The following is a 20,117-nucleotide window of genomic DNA, read 5'->3' as shown; positions in this document are numbered from 1 at the left end:
ATACATAAGAATCAAAAGAAAATGAACAAAGACCTAAATGTAAGAGCTAAAGCTATAAAACTTCTAGAACAAAACAGGCTAAGTCTTCATAAGTTTAGATTAGACCCGTGATGGCGAACCTTTTTATAAAAACTGCCCACTTTTGCAGTGCTGGTCAACCTGGTCCCTCCTGCCCACTAGGGGGCATTCCAGCTTTCATGGTGGGCCAATCATGGCGCCTTTGGTTGCTCCACTACCCCCCCACCATGAAAGCTGGAACACCCACTAGTGGGCAGGAGGGACTAGGTTGACCAGCACTGCAAAAGTGGGCGGTTTTTATAAAAAGGTTCACCATCACGGGATTAGATAATGGTTTCCTTTCTTTCTTTTTTATTTTTGTGTGACAGAGAGAGAAAGAGACGCATTAATTCTTTTTTGAGCACTTTAGTTGTTCATTGATTACTTTCTCATATGTGCCTTGACTAGGGGGCTACAGCAGACCGAGTGACCCCTTACTCAAGCCAACGACTTTGGGTTCAAGCTGGTGAGCTGTGCTCAAACCAGATGAGCCTCAAACTCGCAACCTCAGGATTTTGAACATGGGTCCTCTGTGTCCCAGTCCAACAGACGCTCTATCCACTGCATCATTGCCTGGTCAGGCAACAATGGTTTCTTAGCACAAAAGTAACAAAAGAAAAAAAAAGGAACAGATAAATTGAATTTCACCAAAATTAAAAACTTTTATGCAAGGATACCATTAAGAAAATGCAAAGACAACCAATAGAATGAGAGAAAATATTTGAAAGTCACATATCTGACAAGCATCTAGTATTTAGAATATATAAGAACTCTTATAACTCAACAGCAAAAAGACAACCCAATTAAAAATTGTACAAAAGATTTGAATAGGCATTTCTTCAAAGAAGACATACAAGTAAGCTAGAACTTATTCATCTAATAACTGGAAGTCTGTACCTTTTGATCACTTTCACCCATATTCCCTACCTCACACCTTTATGATTCCATTTAAATGAAAATGTTTATTGTAGGCAAATCCATAGACAGAGAAAGATTAGTGGTTGTCAGGGGCAGGGAAATGGGCAAGTGAGTGACTGCTAATGGATATGAGTTTCCTTTTGGGGTGGTGAAAATGTTCTGGAATTATGTAGTGGTTGTGTTGCACATCATTAGGTACATACCAAAACCTATTTCATAGTATACTTTAAAATGGCTAAAATGGTACATTTTATGTTATGTTAATTTTTTTCTCAATAAAAACAAAAAACAATACTCTCCAGTAGTTTCTGAAAAGACTCAAGGTATAAGCCAAAGTGCTTACAAATGTCTTGTAAGAGCCAGAAATCTCCACCCCCAACAATTGCCCCACTTTCTTCTCACCCACTTTGTTCCAGCCATAATGGTCTCCCTGAAGGGCTCCAGCACCACCAGTATCATCCTCATATCAGAACCTTTGCACATGCTGTTCTTTCTGGGACTCTCCTTTCCCAGATATCCAATGACTTGCCCTCACTGCCTTCAGGTGTCTGCTCAAATGTCACTTTGTCTTTCAATCTCTCTTTGACCTCAACCCACCACTAACGGCACATTCTACTCCCCTTACCTTATTTTATTTTCCTCTCAGTACCATTATCACTTGACATATTATACATTTATTTGTTTATTGCTTTTTATCATTTGTCTCCCACACTAGAATGCAAGCTCCTTGAGGGCAGGAACTTTATTTCATTCACTGATGTGTCCACAGTACCTAGAACAGTGCCCAACACATGCTGAGTACTCAATAAACATGTTTTAAATAAATTAATGTATTATAGAATGAGTATGAGAAAATTGATGATGGTAATTTGTCACACTAATAGATAAAATTTTTAAAAATCACACAGCTATTGATATAATTCTAAAAAGACATCTGTTATTCCAGGATACATATCTGGTTTAAATGCTGAATGAATAAAAATATAACATCTCTTAACATAAGGAAAAATATATGTTCTTCCAACAAACATCATACCTTACAAACAACATTCTCATCAAAGTCACGAACAAGACAAGAATGTTCCTTTTTACCACTATTTTAAAATATAACTCCAGGACGTTCAGTGAATGAGGCAATAATAATAATAATAGTAATTGCTAATCCATATTGGGTGTTTCTTTGGGAACTGTTCTAAGTCCTAAGTGCTTCATATGTATTAACTATTGTAATACTCACAACATCCGAGGTAATATGAGTATGTTCCCATTATCAGGGAAACAGAATAGCTAAATAATTTCCCCAAGGTCATCCAGCTGGTAAGTAGCTGAACTAGAATTAGAACCTAAGCAGTCACTCTGTTCTAACCACTATGAAGTACTGCCTCATAATAATCCATTTAGATAAAGATGCTATAATGCTGGAAAACAAAGAAAATTTATTCTTGCACCAGTTGGTATTGTTTCTAGCTAGCAAACCCAAGGGAATTAAAGGAGGAAATACTACCAGAGGTAATTAGAATGGAATATGGTCAGTCATAAGATGTATATACACTGTGCAATGGCTTTCCTATATTCCAGCAATAACCACTTTTAAAATGTCAAGGAAAATAGATCCCATTCCCTAAGAGAGCAATTTTCAACTGGTATGCCACAAGAATTTTTTTTTTTTAATGTAATACCTGACTATTTAGTCAGGGGCACTGACTTCTTTTCCCTTCCAGTGGTCGGCAAACTCATTAGTCAACAGAGCCAAATATCAACAGTACAACGATTAACATTTCTTTTGAGAGCCAAAATTTTTAAACTTAAACTATATAGGTAGGTACATTCCTTATTGAGGTAGTGCCTGCACATGGTATTTTGTGGAAGAGACACACTTAAGGGGCCAAAGAGCCGCATGTGGCTCACAAGCCGCAGTTTGCCAACCAGGGTTAGACTGTCAAATAAAAAAATGACAACAGGCCCTGGCCAATTGGCTCAGTGGATAGAAGATCAGCCCGGCGTATGGATGTCCCAGTTTTAATTCCTCAGGGCACACAAGAGAAGCAACCATCTGCTTCTCTCCCTCTCTCTCTTCCCCTTCTCTCCCTCTTCCCTTCCTGTATCCAGTGGCTCAACTGGTTCAAGCGTTGGCCCTGGGCATTGAGGATAGCTTAGTTGATTCAAGCATCAGCCCCAGACAGGGGTTGCTGAATCCTAGCCAGCGCACATGCAGTAGTCTTTCTCATTATTTCCCCTCTTCTCGTTTAAAAAAATAAATGACAACAGCCAACACAATAAGAGCTGTCTGCTGTAAATGAATCAAAATTGTACCGGGGATACTGGAAACATAACATCAGAGAGAGAAACCCTGGGAACATACCGTCAGTGAGAGAAATCCTGGGAACACACCATCAGTGAGAAGGATGCTGAGAGCATGCTGTCAGAGACAGCAACTCCCCCTCAGGGGCAGGCTCTGCCGACCCATGGAGTCCTTCTTCAGAAATTTAAGTGTGAGAAAGGAAGATCCTGAGATGTCAATGGCAGGAAATGCTAGACAGATACCTAGAGAGCTGCTGCAGCACTGCTGTGGGATGGGTCCAGAGTTCAAGCACAGATGAACATCAGATACCAGTCCCATCCTTCTGTTAGTATCAAACTGAAATTACAGCTAAGTTAAAGATCAATCATCCTGAATAACCAACGGGAGACTAGATGAAGAGGAGTCTGATAACCAAGGATTCACAGAAGAACCCACATTAAGACGGCTTGAAACAGGCTGCCAAGGGCCAGACACAGACAGTACCTGACACTGGCCAGCATCAGTCCCTCCCAAGATGCCCTGAACCAACACACCAGCAGACAGATTCAGACATCAGAGTAGGATCCAATAATTTTCACAAGCAGCATATCCAAAGGGTGATATCAGCAGGCAACAAACACTGCTGAGGTGAATTCTGCTTTGTGAGGTCAGCACCTTTACAGCAGCCCACAGGCCATTATGGGGGTTGAGCCTAACAGTTAGCGAGCCTGAGGGTCAATCCCACACACAAATGGGCCAACAGCAATCAAGCCTCAATTATAACAGGAGGGCCCAATAACCCACACAAAGGACATTCCTAGAGCAACCAGCTTAGGTGATCAAGAAGACAATGCCATTGGATCTCACAGGACACTTACTATATAAGGCTATCCCATGATGACTAGAAGTTATAGCAGATCTATCTAATACACACAAACTAGCAAAAAGAGGCAGCCAAAAATAGGGGAGACAAAAAAACAGGCCTCAAATGACAGACCAGAAGAAATTTCCAGAAAAAAAGCCAAATGAAAAGGAGGTAAGCAATTTATCAGTTATAGATTTCAAAGTAATGGCTATAAGAATATTCAACTGCTTGATCAGTGGTGGTACAGTGAATAGAGTGTCAACCTGAAAAACTGATGTCCCTGGTTTGAAACCCTGAAGACATTGGCTTGAGTTTGGGCTTGTTGGCCTGAGTTTGTTGTTGCTGGCTTGAGTGTGGGATCATCGGCATGATCCCAAAGTCACTGGCTTGAGCCCAAGGTTGCTGACTTGAAGCCCAATGTTGCTGGCTTGAGCAAAGGGTTCACTGGCTTGGCTTGAGTCCCTCAGTCAAGGGATGTATGAGAAGCAATCAATGAACAACTAAAAGCGCCACAACTACGAATTGATGCTTCTCATTTCTCTCTCTTCTTGTCTCTTCTCTCTGAGTGTCTTGCTCTCTTGCTAAATAAATAAATAAATAAAGCACCCATTTATGATAAAATCTCTCAGCAAAATAGGAATAGATGGAACATACCTCCACATAATAAAGGCCTATATGACAAACCCACAGCCAACATCATATTCAATGGGCAAAAACTACAAGCATTTCCTTTAAGATCAGGAACAAGACAGAGATATTTGCTTTCACCACTCCTATTCAACATAGTACTGGAAGTCCTTGCCATAGCAATCAGACAAGAAGAAAAAATAAAAAGCATTCAAATTGGAAAGGAAGAAGTAAAACTGTCATTATTTGCAAATGATATGGTTCTGTATATAGAGAATCCTACAGATGCCCCCCCCAAAAAAAACTACTACAACTGATATATGAATTCATTAAAGTAGCAAGATACAAAATAAAAATTTAGAAATCAATTGCATTTTTATACACCAATAATGAACTATCAGAAAGGGAAAATAAAAAATAATCCCATTCACAATTGCTTCAAAAAGAATAAAATACTTAGGAATAAATTTAACCAAGGATGTAAAAGACCTGTACTCGGAAAATTGTAAGACACTGAAGAAGAAAACCAAAGAAGATACAAATAAGTGGAAGCATATACCATGTTCACGAATAGGAAGAATTAATATTAAAAAGTCCATTCTAACCGTAGCAATCTATAGATTCATTGCAATTTCTATCTAGATACCAATGGAATATTTCACAGAACTGGAACAAATGTTACAAAAATTTATATGTAACTACAGAAGACCCTGAACAGCAAGAGCAATCTTGAGAGCGAAGAAGAAAGTTGGAGGAATCACAGTACCTGATATCAAACTGTAGTACAAGGCCATAGTAATCAAACCAACATGTTATTGGCATCAAAACAGACACACAGATTAATGGAACAGAACAGAGAGCCCAGAAATAAACCCACTCCTTGATAGTCAATTAACATTTGACAAATGAGGCAAGAACATACAGTAGGGTAAAGATAGAATGGTGCTGGGAAAATTGGACGCATCCAAAAAAAGTAATGAAACTGGACCACCTTCTTACACCACATATAAGAATAAACTCAAAGTGGATTAAAGACTTAAGTGTTAGATTCAACAGCATAAGAATTCTAGAAGAAAATGCAGGCAGTAAAATATTGAACATGTCTCAGCATTATGTTTTTTCTGAATATTACCTTGGGCAGGGGAAATACATGAAAAAAATAAACAAATGGGACTACATAAAACTAAAATGTTTTGCACAGCAAAGGAAACTATCAACAAAGTGAAAAGAAAACCCACTGAATGAGAAAACATATTTGCCAATACCTCTGATGACGGCTTAATACCCAAAATTTACAAGGAACTTATAAAACTCAACATAAGTGAAAAAATAAAAAATCCAATTTAAAAATGGACAAAATACCTAAATAGACACTTGTCCAAAAAAAGACATACAAATGGTCAATAGACATATGAAAAGATGCTCAATGTCACTAATAATCAGAGAAATGCAAATTAAGACCACAATGAAATATCATCTCACATCTGTCAGAATGGTTGTTATCAATAAATCAGCAATCAACAAGTGTTGGTGAGGATGTGGAGAAAAGGGAACTCTCGTGCACCGTTGGTGGGAATGCACATTGGTGCAGCCACTGCGGAAAGCAGTATGGAGTTACCTCAAAAAATTAAAAATGGAACTGCCTTGTGACCCAGCAATTTCACTTCTGGGAATACATCCAAAGAAGTCTGAAACACTAATTCAAAAGAATATCTGCACCCCCATGTTCATTGCAGTGTTATTTACAATGGCCAAGATTTGGAAGCAGCCCAAATGCCCATCAGTAGATGAGAGGATAAAAAAGCTGTGGTACATTTACATAATGGAATACTACTCAGCTGTAAAAAAAAGAAACAAAAATTTTACCTTTTGTGATGGTATGGATGGACCTGGGGATTATTATGCTAAGTGAAATAAGTCATTCAGAGAAAGACAAGTATCATATGATTTCATTTTTATGTGGAATCTAATGAACAAAATAAACTAACAAAACAGAAGCAGATTCATAGATAAGAACAGACTGACAGCTGTCAGAGGGAAACGGGTTTCGGGGCTAAGTGAAAAAAGTAAAGGGATTAAACAACAAAAATAACTTACAGACACAGACAACAGTATGAGGACTGCAAGAGGGAAAGGGGGGTGGGGGGGGAGATGGTGAAGAAGGGAGATTTGACTTGAGGTAGTGAACACACAATGCAATATTCAGACTGTGTACTGCAGAATTGGTATATACTGTTAAATGGTTCTGTGAAATGTTTCCTTTTCCTTTCATACTGCTCTGGCACCTGATTAGATTATTCTTTGATATTCATATAGGAAATAATCGTGTTGTCAATAGTTGGGGGATACTACTATATGGTGTCCCCAAAGAGCATGGAATGAAGTTCTTAAGTGTATTTTTGACAGTTAATATAACAAACCAATACATAAAAATATTATACCCACTTTTTTTTGTCAGATAGGGAAAAAATATATTTTTTGATGTGCTGTAAGACTTCTGTAATTAGTTTATGCCATGAGCTAAAAAAGTTGAAAATCACTGCCCTAAGGCAATAAAAATACTTTACAATAAACCTACCATGAAATGGAAAGGATGTGTATGAAAAAATCTGACAAAACCTTACTGAGGATCTAATAAGAAATTTTGAATAGAGAGATGTTCTATGTTCATGATGAATAGACTTGGTATTATAAAGATGTCAAATGTCCCTCAAATTAATTCTAGAGTTACTGAAATTTAAATAAAACACCTACCACATTTTTGGGGAACTTTTACAAAAATTAAATTGGTGAAAATAAAGGCAATTGTAAGAAATGAAGGGAGGACAGCATACTATTCCCAGCTGACGGAATGTGAGAGACGTACAGTATTTCCAGGCTTCGCCCACAGACACTTTCCATGGGATACACCTCCACAGGTATTTCCCTCTCAGCCCACAAGAGGAACTTCAAAGCCCATGCTGAAAATGGAGGAACTTCTGTCAACTTCAATCCCAGAATGACTGAGACGTCTACACACCAAACCTGTGCCTCACTCAGAACCTCATGGAATAATACCCAGCACACTGGAAGGCCAACCCCAGAATGTACAGATCAATGGAACAAAATTTAAAATCTCAGGGACCGTGTAAAGCTGCACTTCCAATATGACAGCCACTAGCCACATGGGATTACTGGGCGTTTGAAATGGCTAGTTTCACACGTTGAATGGATAATATTTTGGATATATTGCATTAAATATAATATTATTAAAATTCATTTTACCTATATCTTTCAGTTTTTTAAGAAAATGTGGTTTAAGAAAATTTAAAATCTCATATATGACCTGTATTATGTTTTTACTACATATAACTTGTCTACAGTATCTTTACATTGTAGAGTATTTTCTAAAGATAAAATTAAGCATAGGTATTTTAAGTGAATTAGGAAAAGATATGTTAAATTAAACTCTGGAAGACTTATTGAGTGCCTGTAGGGGCAGGAAAAAGACAGGTCTGATATTTGAGGCCATATGCTGAAATACTAGATAAATTTAAAAATTAAGTAATAAAAGTACTAGAAGAAAATGTAGGCAAATATTTATTAAAGTTCTTGGGATGGGAAGAGCATGCCAAATATAACATTAAAAGTGAAAAAAATGGTCTTGGTAAATTTGACTATGTAAAATAATAAAAATTTCAATATTATCAAATAACATAACAAAGCAAAAATTCAATATCACATGAAACATGGGGCTATATCTGCAACAAATGTGACAAAAGGTTAATATCCTTACTTTATAAAGAGCTCTTATCAAGTAGAAAAGAACAGTCCAATAGGAAAATGTGCCAAAAACATGAACAGCCAATTTACAAAAGGAGAAAGAGAAATGAAAAAGATTCCTAGTAAAAAGAAACTCAATCTCAGTAGTAATCAAAGAAATGCAAATTAAAATAGCAATTGCCAAGGATCAAAAAAGAATAATATGCAATGTTGGCAATGAGTGCTCTCATATATTATAAAACTCTAAATTGGTATGATCTTTCTGGAGGACATTTTGGCAACATGTACAAAAGGTTTCAAAATGTGCATACACTATTTCTAGGAATGTATCCTCTGAAAATAATCAGAGATATTCGTATAAAAATACAAGTATGAGTTTATGCATTGTTGCTTTGTAATCAGGAAAACTTGGCAACCAACTCCATGTAGTGGGAGCTTCCTAGAGTAATTAAGCCATGTCCACAGGGTAGAACACTTTCCACAGTTATTGGAGAAAATAGCAACAGAGAATATACACCTACCTCCTGCCCTAACCTAACCTAGCCCGAATTCCTCAAAATGGCAAGATTTTATTTTTAAGAAGAAAACATCTCTAATGGTGTTGGAAAACTATCAAGAAGACCATTAATGAGTGGAATATTTGTGGAACTACTGGAATACAGGAAGGAAGGGTACAGATTGTAGGACAAAGAAACCTGGAGGAAAACAGCCCAAAAGACATCAGAGGAGGCTGTGGCACCGGCGGGCTGTTCCTGGGGCCACCAGGCCCAGAGCGGACAGGCCGTGATGAGTCCCGGAGGTGAAGAGTATCCGCTGGCCTGGGGAAACCTTCCCACTGAATTTCCATTTTAAAGAAACCATTTCCATAGTAAGAGCAAGTATCTATTTATACATGTTCACTTATACATACTGAAAAAATTGTCAAGACATATGCCTGTAGATGTTAATAATGACCTTTCAGTGGCTAGGTTATGGTCGGTTTTTCAGTTTACTTTGTGCTTCTCTGTATCTTCCAAGTTTTCTGCATTGAATAGATGTCAATATTATGGTTAGAAAACAATAATGTTTTAAAATAAAGAAGCAAAGATAAAAACAAAGAGGATTTGGAATTTTTATGTAAGGAAGTAACTACCGTCTTATTATTTTTCTTTTGAAGCACTGCAGAACCCTCCTGGCTGGTTTCCCAGGCTCCAGGCTGCCCGTCCCACTCTGCCCTCAGGATTGCTACCATCTCTCACCCCTATTTAAAACCCCCCTGCGCCTCTGTACTGCTGACAGTTCAAGTCCAGACACAGAGGCATGCAGCGCCTTCACCATCCTTCCTTCCTCCCAGCCATTCTCCCACTTCTCACCCCGCACACTGAGCTATCCGGTCCCAACAGACTGTTCGCCAGTTCTAAAAGGCTCCACACCCCATCCAGCTCCACTCTTTCGCTCATGCTGCCTGGCATCACCCAAGCCTGGCAGATGGGCCTTGGGGAAAGCTGCAGCCGGAATCTACCAGAATAGCTGTGTGGACCTACACACCACAAGATGCACTGCCCTGGTAGCCAAATATCCTGGGAAGTGTGGTAGGAGCAGGTGTGGAGGGGCCATGTAGGCCTCGGAGACTCAAGATCTGGAAACATAATACAAATTACAATTAAATGCAGAATCCCACAGCGCAATTGCAGGGGGCTGTGAGGAGGTCCCCTTGAGACATGGGTTGGTTGGTCTGTGGAGTCACCTCCTTGATTCTATGGTGGGGGTAGGTGGGGATCTTGGCCAAGACCTGCGGCCTCCTCCCCACAAGGGCAGGCACAAAGCTGACTTCACACCCACACCTGCCACCTCTTGGCTGTGAGACCTTGGTAAGGTGACTACTCCTTCCCGAGTGAGTCTGCTGTACAAAACAGAGACGGGACCATGCTGGGTGCCTGAATGTCATCACCTGCACAAGCAGGCCTCCCACAAATGGCAGCAGATGATGTCATAATTATATTTCCCTATCCCAGGTCCTGGTGCAATAGCTGCTTCCCAGAGCTGGAGTCGTGGTCTGGGAAGCAGGCCCAGGAGCTCTGCAGGAGGCCTGAGGCAGTGTCCCAGGTGAGGGCTTTGAGGACACTTTGGATGTCTGGGACCCCTCCAAAGACCTCCAGGATCTCCTGGGCCCTCACTCCCCCCGTGTTCCAGGACCCACGGGCCTGGGTGAAGGATGTATTTGTCATAGCACAGCCCTGGGGAGCGGAGAGGCTCTCTCGCAGCCCTGCACGAGCCCGCATCTGCTGAGCTGGTCCAGGACAGCCTCTTTCTTTAAGAACCGTCATGTGTGTGGTGAGAGAGTTCCGGGCTCGGGGCTCTGGTATGAGGGTTAGGGAGGAAGCATCCACTAAGCCCGCGGACCTTCCTCCCTCTTTGGATGGGGCAGCCATCTCCGACTTGTTTGGAGTGGAGGGAGGAGAAGCACAGGGGCCCATCTCTCCCCAGGGCAGACACCCTGAGCTGGAATGAGGCAGCCAGCTTGGAGGTCTGCTTTTTGTTCAAAGGCTGAGCCACTGCAGCGCCGCTGGACAAACAGCCTCAGGTGTGCCCCCAGACATGCCACCAGGAGAGCAGGAGCACTGAAACGGCAGACCCCGGAGGGTGGTGGCTCCCACCCAGGTGGCATCTGCTCCCTCTGGAGGGATGGGTCGGACAGGGCACCTGCTGGTGAACTACACTCTCCCTGGGGGTATTCACATGAAGGAAGAAGTGTTGCTCGAACCCCAGAGTCTGCCCCGTGGAGCCTGTGCCTCAGAAGGCTGAAGGCCTGTGGGCCCATTCTTAACCTTAACCTTAACTATCTTCATGGGACCAGGGCTTCAGGGAAAACCTATTGCCAGTATACCTCTACCCCTCACTACCCCCACCTGTGGGCTTCATCCATGCCAGTGATCCTCAAACCGCAGTCTCTCTTACACCCCCTTAGAGGCAATTTTACTGCATAAGCCTACTGCCTATGTGCTTGCTTGCTTGGTATTTTCCTTTAGACAGTCTCACTTTGAATGAGGGCTCCATCCTAAGTAATAACATCCATTAAATGCAGTTTTAATGGGCCAGTCATCTTTTATTCCTGGTATATAATAATTTAATGCATAACTATTAAAATTATACACAAATCATGTCTCATATACATACCACCCTGGGAAATAATAGACCCTCACCCCGAATGCCAGAGAGGCTGCCATCGACAGAGCCTTGGTGTGGGCAGGGTGGGACATGTCTGAAGCAGTCCCTGCTGGCTGGCCCCCGGGCCCGGGCTTTCTCTGAGCTGGAGGTAAAAGACCGAGAAGAGGACGTTTCTTGCCCGGGGGCAGACAGCGAAGTCGCCCAAAAGCATTAGCAAGTTCTTCAGAAAAAAATCTGGGGCACTGATGGAACACTAAGACCTTTAGGATTAAGATCTGATCAGTCAGGAGTGCCTTCCTGCCTGCTAATGATAGCGGATCTTTGGGTGTGTGGGCTGCCCCGGGGAGCCTGGGCTGGAGGGAAGCCAAGGACATGGGCCAGAGGCGGCTCAGCCCTCCAGCAAGCCCGGCCCCTTTCTCAGACAGAGCAGGGTTAGGAGCAGAGTGGCCTCAGTTGAAGACTGTCCCCTCCTCCAATACAGGGGTCCTCATATGCATCAGAGAGTCTGATTCACAGGGTCTGGGGAAGAACCCTTGAATTTGCTTCTCTAACAAGTTCCCAGGGGCAGCGACTCTGGTGCTGCTGGGTCCGGGGACCGCACTTGGAGAACCATGGCTCTAGAGAACGGGATTACCTGGTCCCGGAAGGAGAGGGTCCTGAAGTGCTGACAACTCAGAATGAATCTCCCAGGATGACAAAGACAAGGAAAGTCACTCAGATATAATCTACAGTGTGTGCATTCCCAATGCCCAACACCAAAGCCACCCTGAAACCACTAAGTGGCAGGTCCCTGGTCACTGATGGTTCCAGTAAACTTTCCACTGAGATCTCTAGAAGAATCCCCACCAATAAACAATGTCATGTCCAAAAAAAGACCCAGTGAAGAAATAGCAGCGTGGCCCGCGCTGAGTTCTGTGGGAACCTGACTTGCTGACTTGGACAGCTCCTCTCTTCATCCCAGTGGCCCCTGGCCACCCAGCACAGGGGCAGGATTTCTCAGCACCCCTCTCACCCCATCACACCATCCCAGGAGCGGACTGACTAAAGGCAATGGAGGGCAAATCATGTTTGCCCCTAAGAGATTTGCCCAATGAACAGACTCCTTACTGAACACATGTGTGTCAGGTAGCATGCAGCATGACGAGCCAGAGAGGCCAGCGTGGCTCTTGTCCACAGGGGCTCTCCAGCCCCGCGGCAGCGGGTGATCGATGAGGAGGCAGATGGTCTATGATACTGCACTGTGCAAGGAACTAGTGTAGGGAAGAGTCCGAGGGGAGAGGAGCACTGATCCAGCCTGGGGAGGCAGGTTGAGTCAGGTGTGGAGGACATTCCCAGAGAAGGAGAAGCCAGCATGGAGGTGCGGCTGGACCAAAGGGCAAAGGGACTGAAGGTAAGATAGAGGAGGCGGCGTAGGGGACCGTGAAGGGTCTCTCCAGCCACACCGAGGAGCTTACTCCTGCTCAGAGCAACAGGGAAGGCTGATGACTCTAATAAGGCTGCCTCCTGGATCAGACGCCAGCACAGGGTCCCCCGCCCACCACTGCAGGAGTGCTCCCCATGCCGCTGCTCCCCAGTGAGAAGAGGTAAACTCTAGAGAAGTGACCAGAGACCCCTTTGGTGGGGCAGATGGTGGCTTGGCCAGCAGGGAAGACTTCAAAGGGCCAGGCAGAGCTGTGGAAGACTGAAAGGGCAGGTGCTTTGAAGGGGAAGCTCTGCAGATGGTGCCGTTTTGGTCTTGGACAGATCAAGGGCCTCGGTGGGTCTCAAACCCTGAGGGAGGCCTGTATGGAAAGGTCATCCCCAGAAGGCCCGAGATCACTGAGGACCAGCAACTGGGCAGGGAGTCTCTGAGCCTGCTTGGAGGGTGGGGAGGAAGGGGAGTGGTGCTTGTGGCAGACACAAAACCCAGCCACACAACTGGCCTCCTGAATGGGGACCAGCCATGGGCTAAGGAACCAGATTCTAGATGATAAGAAATATAAGGTAAACCTTGCATGATGCTTACTATGAGCCAGGCACTTCTCTTAGCACGTTTAGTTTCTAAGCACATTTAATATTCATAACCCTAAGAGTTAGTGCTGTTATCTTCATTTTCAAGATGAAGACATGAAGGCACAAAGAGGTAAATAATTATCATGGCCACAAGCTTGGGAATGGCAGGGTGCAGGTCATTGACTAGGTCTCTCTAAGCCCACATCACAAGTTCTTTAAGTTAGGAATGATCTTAGAGTCAACTGGCCTACCTCCTTTATCTTACAGAAGGGAAAGCAAGTCCCGGAGAGACTCAGTGATTCGTCCCAGGGTACTAGCTGGTTAATTGCACCACAGAATTGGCAACCAGAAGAATAACTTGGTGAAGATGGTTTAGTAGATGGCAGGGCCTAGAACTGGGAGGAGAGGCCGACACACCCCTGTCCCTCTCTGCTGGTCCGCCCAGGCACTGCTGTTCACTGCCTTCATCACCACTCCAAGCCCTGCTTCCATCCTGTGCCTGCAGTACCCATGTGAATGTCACTCAACATCCAGGCCTCTGATTTCTTTGTCCCTAATTCTGGTGATCTGTATCACCACACTGTTCCAGCTATTCACACACAGCCAGGCCTGGCTGCTCAATTCCTACACCCTTCCTCCAGCTCTGACCACAGCCTCCCACCCTCCAGCTCCCTCACCCACATCCCCAAGCTTCTAAGAGATTTCCAGAGCTCCCCCGCCTCCAAGCCCCCACACCACCTGCTGCCCACCCCTCTCCATCCTGCGTCGCACGGACTACCCTCTCCGTGGTACCTTCGACCTTCCTCACCGGCCCGCACTCTGTCTTCCAGCCGGCAGAGTCCCCGTGCTGGGTCAAGGCGATCCTCCCCCTTCTCAGTCCTACTCCACAGCCACCAGGCCTCCTAGGGCAGTCACGCTGCCAAGTAGACGAGCTACTCTGAGCGCAAGGGCTCCCACCTCAAGAAGGCCATCGTTTCTACCCTGAATTCCTGAGCCAGTTGTGAAGGACATCGACATTGAAATCAACTGGAAAGCCTGAACGGGCTCTAATGCTGGGGTCATCTAATGTAATTGTTCTGGGGCCTGGCCTGGCACCAGGATTTGTAAAACTCCCTTGGTGACTCAAAAGTGTACCCTATCCATACAGGGGAATACTACTCAGCTGTATAAAGAAACAAACTTTTGATACATGCACAGGGATAAACCTCAAAAACACTTTGCTAAAAAGCAGCCAAGCTCAAAAAACAAAACATGTTATATAATTCTATTTATATGAAATTTTCAGAAAAGACAAAACTACAGAGCAAGCAAATGAACCTGGGGCCAGGGTAGGGCTGACTACACACAGGCCTGAGGGAACTGTCAGGGTGACAGGAGCGCGCTACGACAGGATTGTGATGATGGTTGCACAACCATGATACATTTATACATTTCCCAAACACAGTAGAACTGTATACGAACAATGGGATAGATTGTATGGTATATAAATTATCCCTATAAATCTGTTAAAAGGGAGGGGGGATAAAAGGGGAAAAACCCAACTCATGAAATTTAAATTTTGTTTTGTATTAAAAACAAAATTTCCCTGGTGATTCTAAGGAGCAACCAGAGATTAGAAGGAAAGAGGCCCGACCCCTCCTGACCCCGAGGCCATGTTTGTGCCTCTCTGGCCCTGGACGGCACAGGGCCTTGGCACAGCACAGGCCACACTGCCATCGTTTTCTGAGTGAATGGATATGCATTCCTAGGGTTTGTCTCATGAATTAGTGGCACAGAGAATGTCCACTTAATGAGCACCAGGTATGTATACTATGTCTGTCATTTATGTTTTCTCGGCTAACCCTTTCATCTCCCAGTGGCTGTGGGGTGGGAATAAAACTCCCTGTTTTACAGAAGGGAATCTGGGATCTCAGGTGAAGTGGATTGCCTGGAGTCACACAGCCATTGCTTAGCAAAGCTAGGCTTAGAGATCAGTCTCTCTGGTATCAAGTCTTCTTCTCTCATCTCATTTAAATCTTTGGTCCAGAGAGGTCAGGGCTGAAGCCACCGATGTTGGTCCTAGCCGCAGCTCTAGAGCTGATAAATCTGAGTCGACAAGGTGAAGGGAATGGTCTGGGTCAGACAGCCCGTGCTTGGCAAAGCTGGGCCTAGAGGCCGGCACATCTGATCCAAGACCTGAGCAGCCTCTGGGTCACCACATACTGACCTTAAATCTCAATGATCCCGGGCTGGAAGGGACAGCTAGTCCCGTGGTGGGAGGGCCCTCAGCTCTCCGCCCCTGTCAGTCCCAATGTAATGGACTCCTTGGGATTAAGGTTTTACCCCAGCCCCGCCCACTTCGGGATTGCTTTCATTTGACATTCCTTCCAGTGCAGCAGCCCGGAACAGAAGTGCTTGACGCTGCTGATCGACCAGTTTCATAAAAGGAATCCTGTTTCCTTTGCGCTCACCAAAAGCTGTTAGCCCCTGGCCAGTTTCCAGGGCCTGCTCTCCAGCAGTGCAGCCCAGACAGGGGGAGAGGGATGCCAAAGCCCTTGGGCACAGAGAGGAGTCAGCTGGGCGGAGAGATTTCAATCAAAAGGGCTTTTTTGCCAGCAATACCACCAAGCAACATCCTGTCCTCAGAAAAGAGGTTTCCCGCTGAGGTGCCCTGAAGCTGAGCCCAGGGTCCTCACACAGCTGTGCAGGGGTGGAGATGTGCTACCAAACTGTCGATACCTGACCCCAGTGGGGACAATGTAATGGAGAAAACACTGACCAGCAGCCCGGAGGGTCGGGCTTCCAGCCTCGGCTGGGCTCTGGCACCAGCGTGTGCCAGAGGCCAGAGGCGAGCACCCTCTGCGGCCTCAGTTCCTTCCTGGTCAAACGGGAACCGTAACCCCTCCCTACAGGGCTGTTGGCTGCGAGCCTGTTGGGGAATCCATAAAGCACTCAACCAAATTGGGGCTAAAAATCTAACTTCTTTAGATAAAGGCTTTCAGGTTTTCCAAATCTCCGAGGTCACATGCAGTTCCCATGTGACTGCAGGCAGTTATGAACAGGATGAGAAGTCTGGAGTGGGAGTCCGGACCCCAGGATCAGTCCTGACTTTTCTGTGAACAGTCTTTGATGACTTCAGAGGTGATCTGAAGCCCTGAACTTTTCCCTATCCCCTCTCTGGGCCTCAGTGTCCCCTTTTATACAATGAGGGGGTTGGGAGAGGTGTCTCTAAGGGCCCTTCACACTCTGACAGCCAAAGACTCTACCGGAAAAAAAGCAGGGCCCTCCAAACTGCTGCAGAGTACCATGTGAATGGGGCCACAGATGGGCCCTCCCCACCCTTCCCTTCAACCGGTTTCATACTCATTTAAGAACATTTGTCTTTGCTGCTAAGGGCAGTCTTCCAGCAAAAGCCTCTTCAGTGTTTGGCAATGACTCACTCCCACTGGAGGTCATGTTTCCTTTGTGCCTCTCCACAGGGACCAAGAAACAGAGAGGTGGGAGACAAAGGCCAGTCCTGCCTGGGAAAAACAGCTCGCCTTGTTTAGATAACCACAGATGGTGGGCCAAACACTTCTGCTTTTCAAGCACCTCCCAAAACACCCCTCTCTGTGCATGGACTTTCAAGTCCATGACTCTTTCAAATCCATGACTCATCTTATTTTGGCAAGAATCCTGCAGGGATAGGTGAGAAAATCGTAGCTCTGAGAAAAGAGAGGTGACTTCTCCAAGGTCAGTGCATCAAGTGGCCTCTACTTCCCATGGGAGAGATGGGCAGAGCCTCAGAAAGGTAAACTGCAGGGCTGGAGTGGAAATCAGGTCTGGTGATTCCCTGCCCCCCTCTGCCCCGCCCTTGCAGTGGCCCCCCACCCCCACCGCAAGGGGTGGGTCCTTTCCAACCCCGCCCCCTGAGGTCTGCCTGAACGCCTGATCGCAGCTCTCCTCCCCATACAGCTCCGAGTCTTCCCGTGGGTAGCGAAGCGACCTGGAATGTCCTGCCGGCTGGGAGGCTCCAAGCGTCAGGGACACATGTGGAAGGAGAAAGGAAAATAGGAACTCTAAGGAGAATGGGAAGGAAAAACTAGAGGTGATTTTGCACTCATCTGAGTGAGAAAACTTTTTAAACATTTTGATAGTATCCACTCTCAGTAAGGATGTGGGGAATTTCCAAGTGCACTGGTGGGACTAGTAATTGGAATGGCCTTTCTGAAAATCATTTTGTCTCACTATTTTAGATGACCCAGTAACTCCCCTTCTAGAAATCGACTGCAAAGAAGCATACCTACGTGGGAAGGTGTCAGCTGTGATATTAAAATGCTGCAAGCATCCATAGGGGTCTGGTCCACTAAATTATAATCTATCTGACAGAACACCATGGCCCATTAATAAGGATAAGGTCATTCAAGACCTCTGAGATCTGTTGTAAAGTGAAAAAAGCAACATCTCTACATGATAAAATCATTGGGTTTAAACCAGGGGTCTCAAACTCAACTCAGCATGTGGGCCGCAGAGCAAGATCACAGAAAGGCAACTGTTACGCAACACTTTTCTCACTGCAGTTGAAAACAAAAAAAAATCAGTACAACAAGCACAATCGTACATGCAGTTTACTCAGTGTCACAAAACGACCAGAAACTGTAGTTCGCATCACAACTGCTGTTAACTAAGCTAATATCTAGCTAGGATGCTAGAGAAATGAAAAATACAAGTAGGCCCCTAGGCTTACTTAATTTTATCCAAAATATTTTGAACTTCGTGGATTAGTTTGCAGGCCGCACAAAATTGTTCGGCGGGCCGCATGCGGCCCGCGAGCCGCAAGTTTGAGACCCCTGGTTTAAACAAATACATTGGAAAAGTTCTGGGCAGATGAACTCTGAACTGAGCAAGATTCACTTGGGAGAAAATGTAGGATTTAGAGCAATTAGAACACTTAAAAAAATTTTTTTTTTCAAAAAAACCAACCCCAAAATTTAAAAAATCACTGTGTATAGTGGATGTTCGTAAGCCATTAAAACAAAGGGCAGTCTTCCAGCAAAAGAATAATCCACCAACTGGCGGTCACAGTCAGCTCCTCCTCAAAACTTTTCCTCCCAGGGGAAGTGCTGTTGGTGGCACATGGTGATTTTAGACGGTCCTACAGCATCAGTAACAAGGACACTAAACCTACCAGGGCGGCGAGGGGATAAGCCACACGATTTAGCAGAAGGCACAATGCGAGGGCAGGGCTCACTCCCGAGCAATGTAGGATGAAGGTTTCACCTGTCCCGCGCACAATCAAATTCCTTGGCCACTAACTCTGTTTTGTCAATGGTAAAACAGCAGCTTTGGCCTTACTAATAAAAGTGTGCTTAACAGCCCTGTGATATTGCCTGTCCTGACTCAGCCACCATGCCCTCGCCCGGCGATGACAGCCGCTGACGGGTAGAAGAGCGTGTGCCCTCCGCAAAGCGTACCTCGGAGAACCTCTGCACGTCTTGGGTCAGCGTGCCCACGCGCTTCCACTGGTAGTGCTTCAGCAGCTTCAGGATGGCTGGGTTCACCGCGTTATCTGACGGGACAGTTCGGAAGAAATAAGGGTATTTTTTCTTGTCAGCTAGAACAGGTGTGGTCGCAGCAAAGGAAAGCTGAAAAACACAAGAGAGAGAGAGAGCACCTTTACTGGTGGCCTCACTGCTCTGAGCCCAGGATCTTTCAGAATAGTAGAGAACTCTAGTGCTGACCTGGGCACAAACACACAGGACAAGATATTTTTAAACCTTTTTATTGTAAAAAGTAATACATTATCATGGAAGAGGGGATTTTTAAAATGCAAAATAAAGAGAAACAAGGAAAAATGGGCCAATAATTTATTTCTCCCCAAAGAACTACCATTAATGTTCCTTCTGGTCCTTAATCCACGCACAGTGATTTTTTTAAACAAAGATTTTTGAGATCATTCCACATTATAATTGAACTGTTCCCTGTCCCACACTTAACATAACATTACTCTACAAGTAATCAGCCATCCTGTTAAAAACTCCTCGTACACATTTTGATAGTTGCATAATATTCCAGTATATAAAAATACCATAATTTACCAAATCATCTCTAATTTGGGGGCATTTATATTGTTTCCAATTTGTCATTATTGTTATATTATTCTACGTGCATCCTTCTGCACAGCATCTTTCCCCCTAAATTTCAGGCTATTTCTATAGGATTAAGTCTGCTGCATAAAATTTCCCAGATAAAGGATATTCACTTATAAAGACTTGCTACTTATTTCCAAAAAGGATTGTATCAATTGACAAACCCACCAGTCAGGTATGATTAGAGAGCCAATTTCACCACATTCTTTTCAACAGAGCAAATAAAACATTATTCTAATTTTGTAAGGCTTTATCACTGAAAAACTGGGAACATGTTGCATTCATCGGTTATGCATGTTTAATCTTTTTCCATGTGGTTGTTAGCTAGTACTATGTGGTATTATAGGAATTGTTTTTCATG

The 20,117-nt window shown here is 44.3% G+C and overlaps 1 protein-coding gene across 1 annotated transcript in view; it reads right to left on the bottom strand.

Moving 5' to 3' along the window:
• GABBR2 (gamma-aminobutyric acid type B receptor subunit 2) overlaps positions 1–20,117 on the bottom strand; it is a 394,966-nt gene that overhangs the window by 230,537 nt on the left and 144,312 nt on the right. Inside the window, exon 3 of the mRNA XM_066256664.1 lies at positions 19,082–19,252. Within this exon, the coding sequence (XP_066112761.1) occupies positions 19,082–19,252 (171 nt within the window). The remainder of the gene's footprint in view (positions 1–19,081; positions 19,253–20,117) is intronic.

The sequence above is a fragment of the Saccopteryx bilineata genome, chromosome 2, assembly GCF_036850765.1.
Source record: "Saccopteryx bilineata isolate mSacBil1 chromosome 2, mSacBil1_pri_phased_curated, whole genome shotgun sequence".
NCBI classification, from domain to species: domain Eukaryota; kingdom Metazoa; phylum Chordata; class Mammalia; order Chiroptera; family Emballonuridae; genus Saccopteryx; species Saccopteryx bilineata.
Note: the sequence above shows the minus strand (reverse complement) of the source record. Positions and strands in the feature narration are given on the sequence as shown.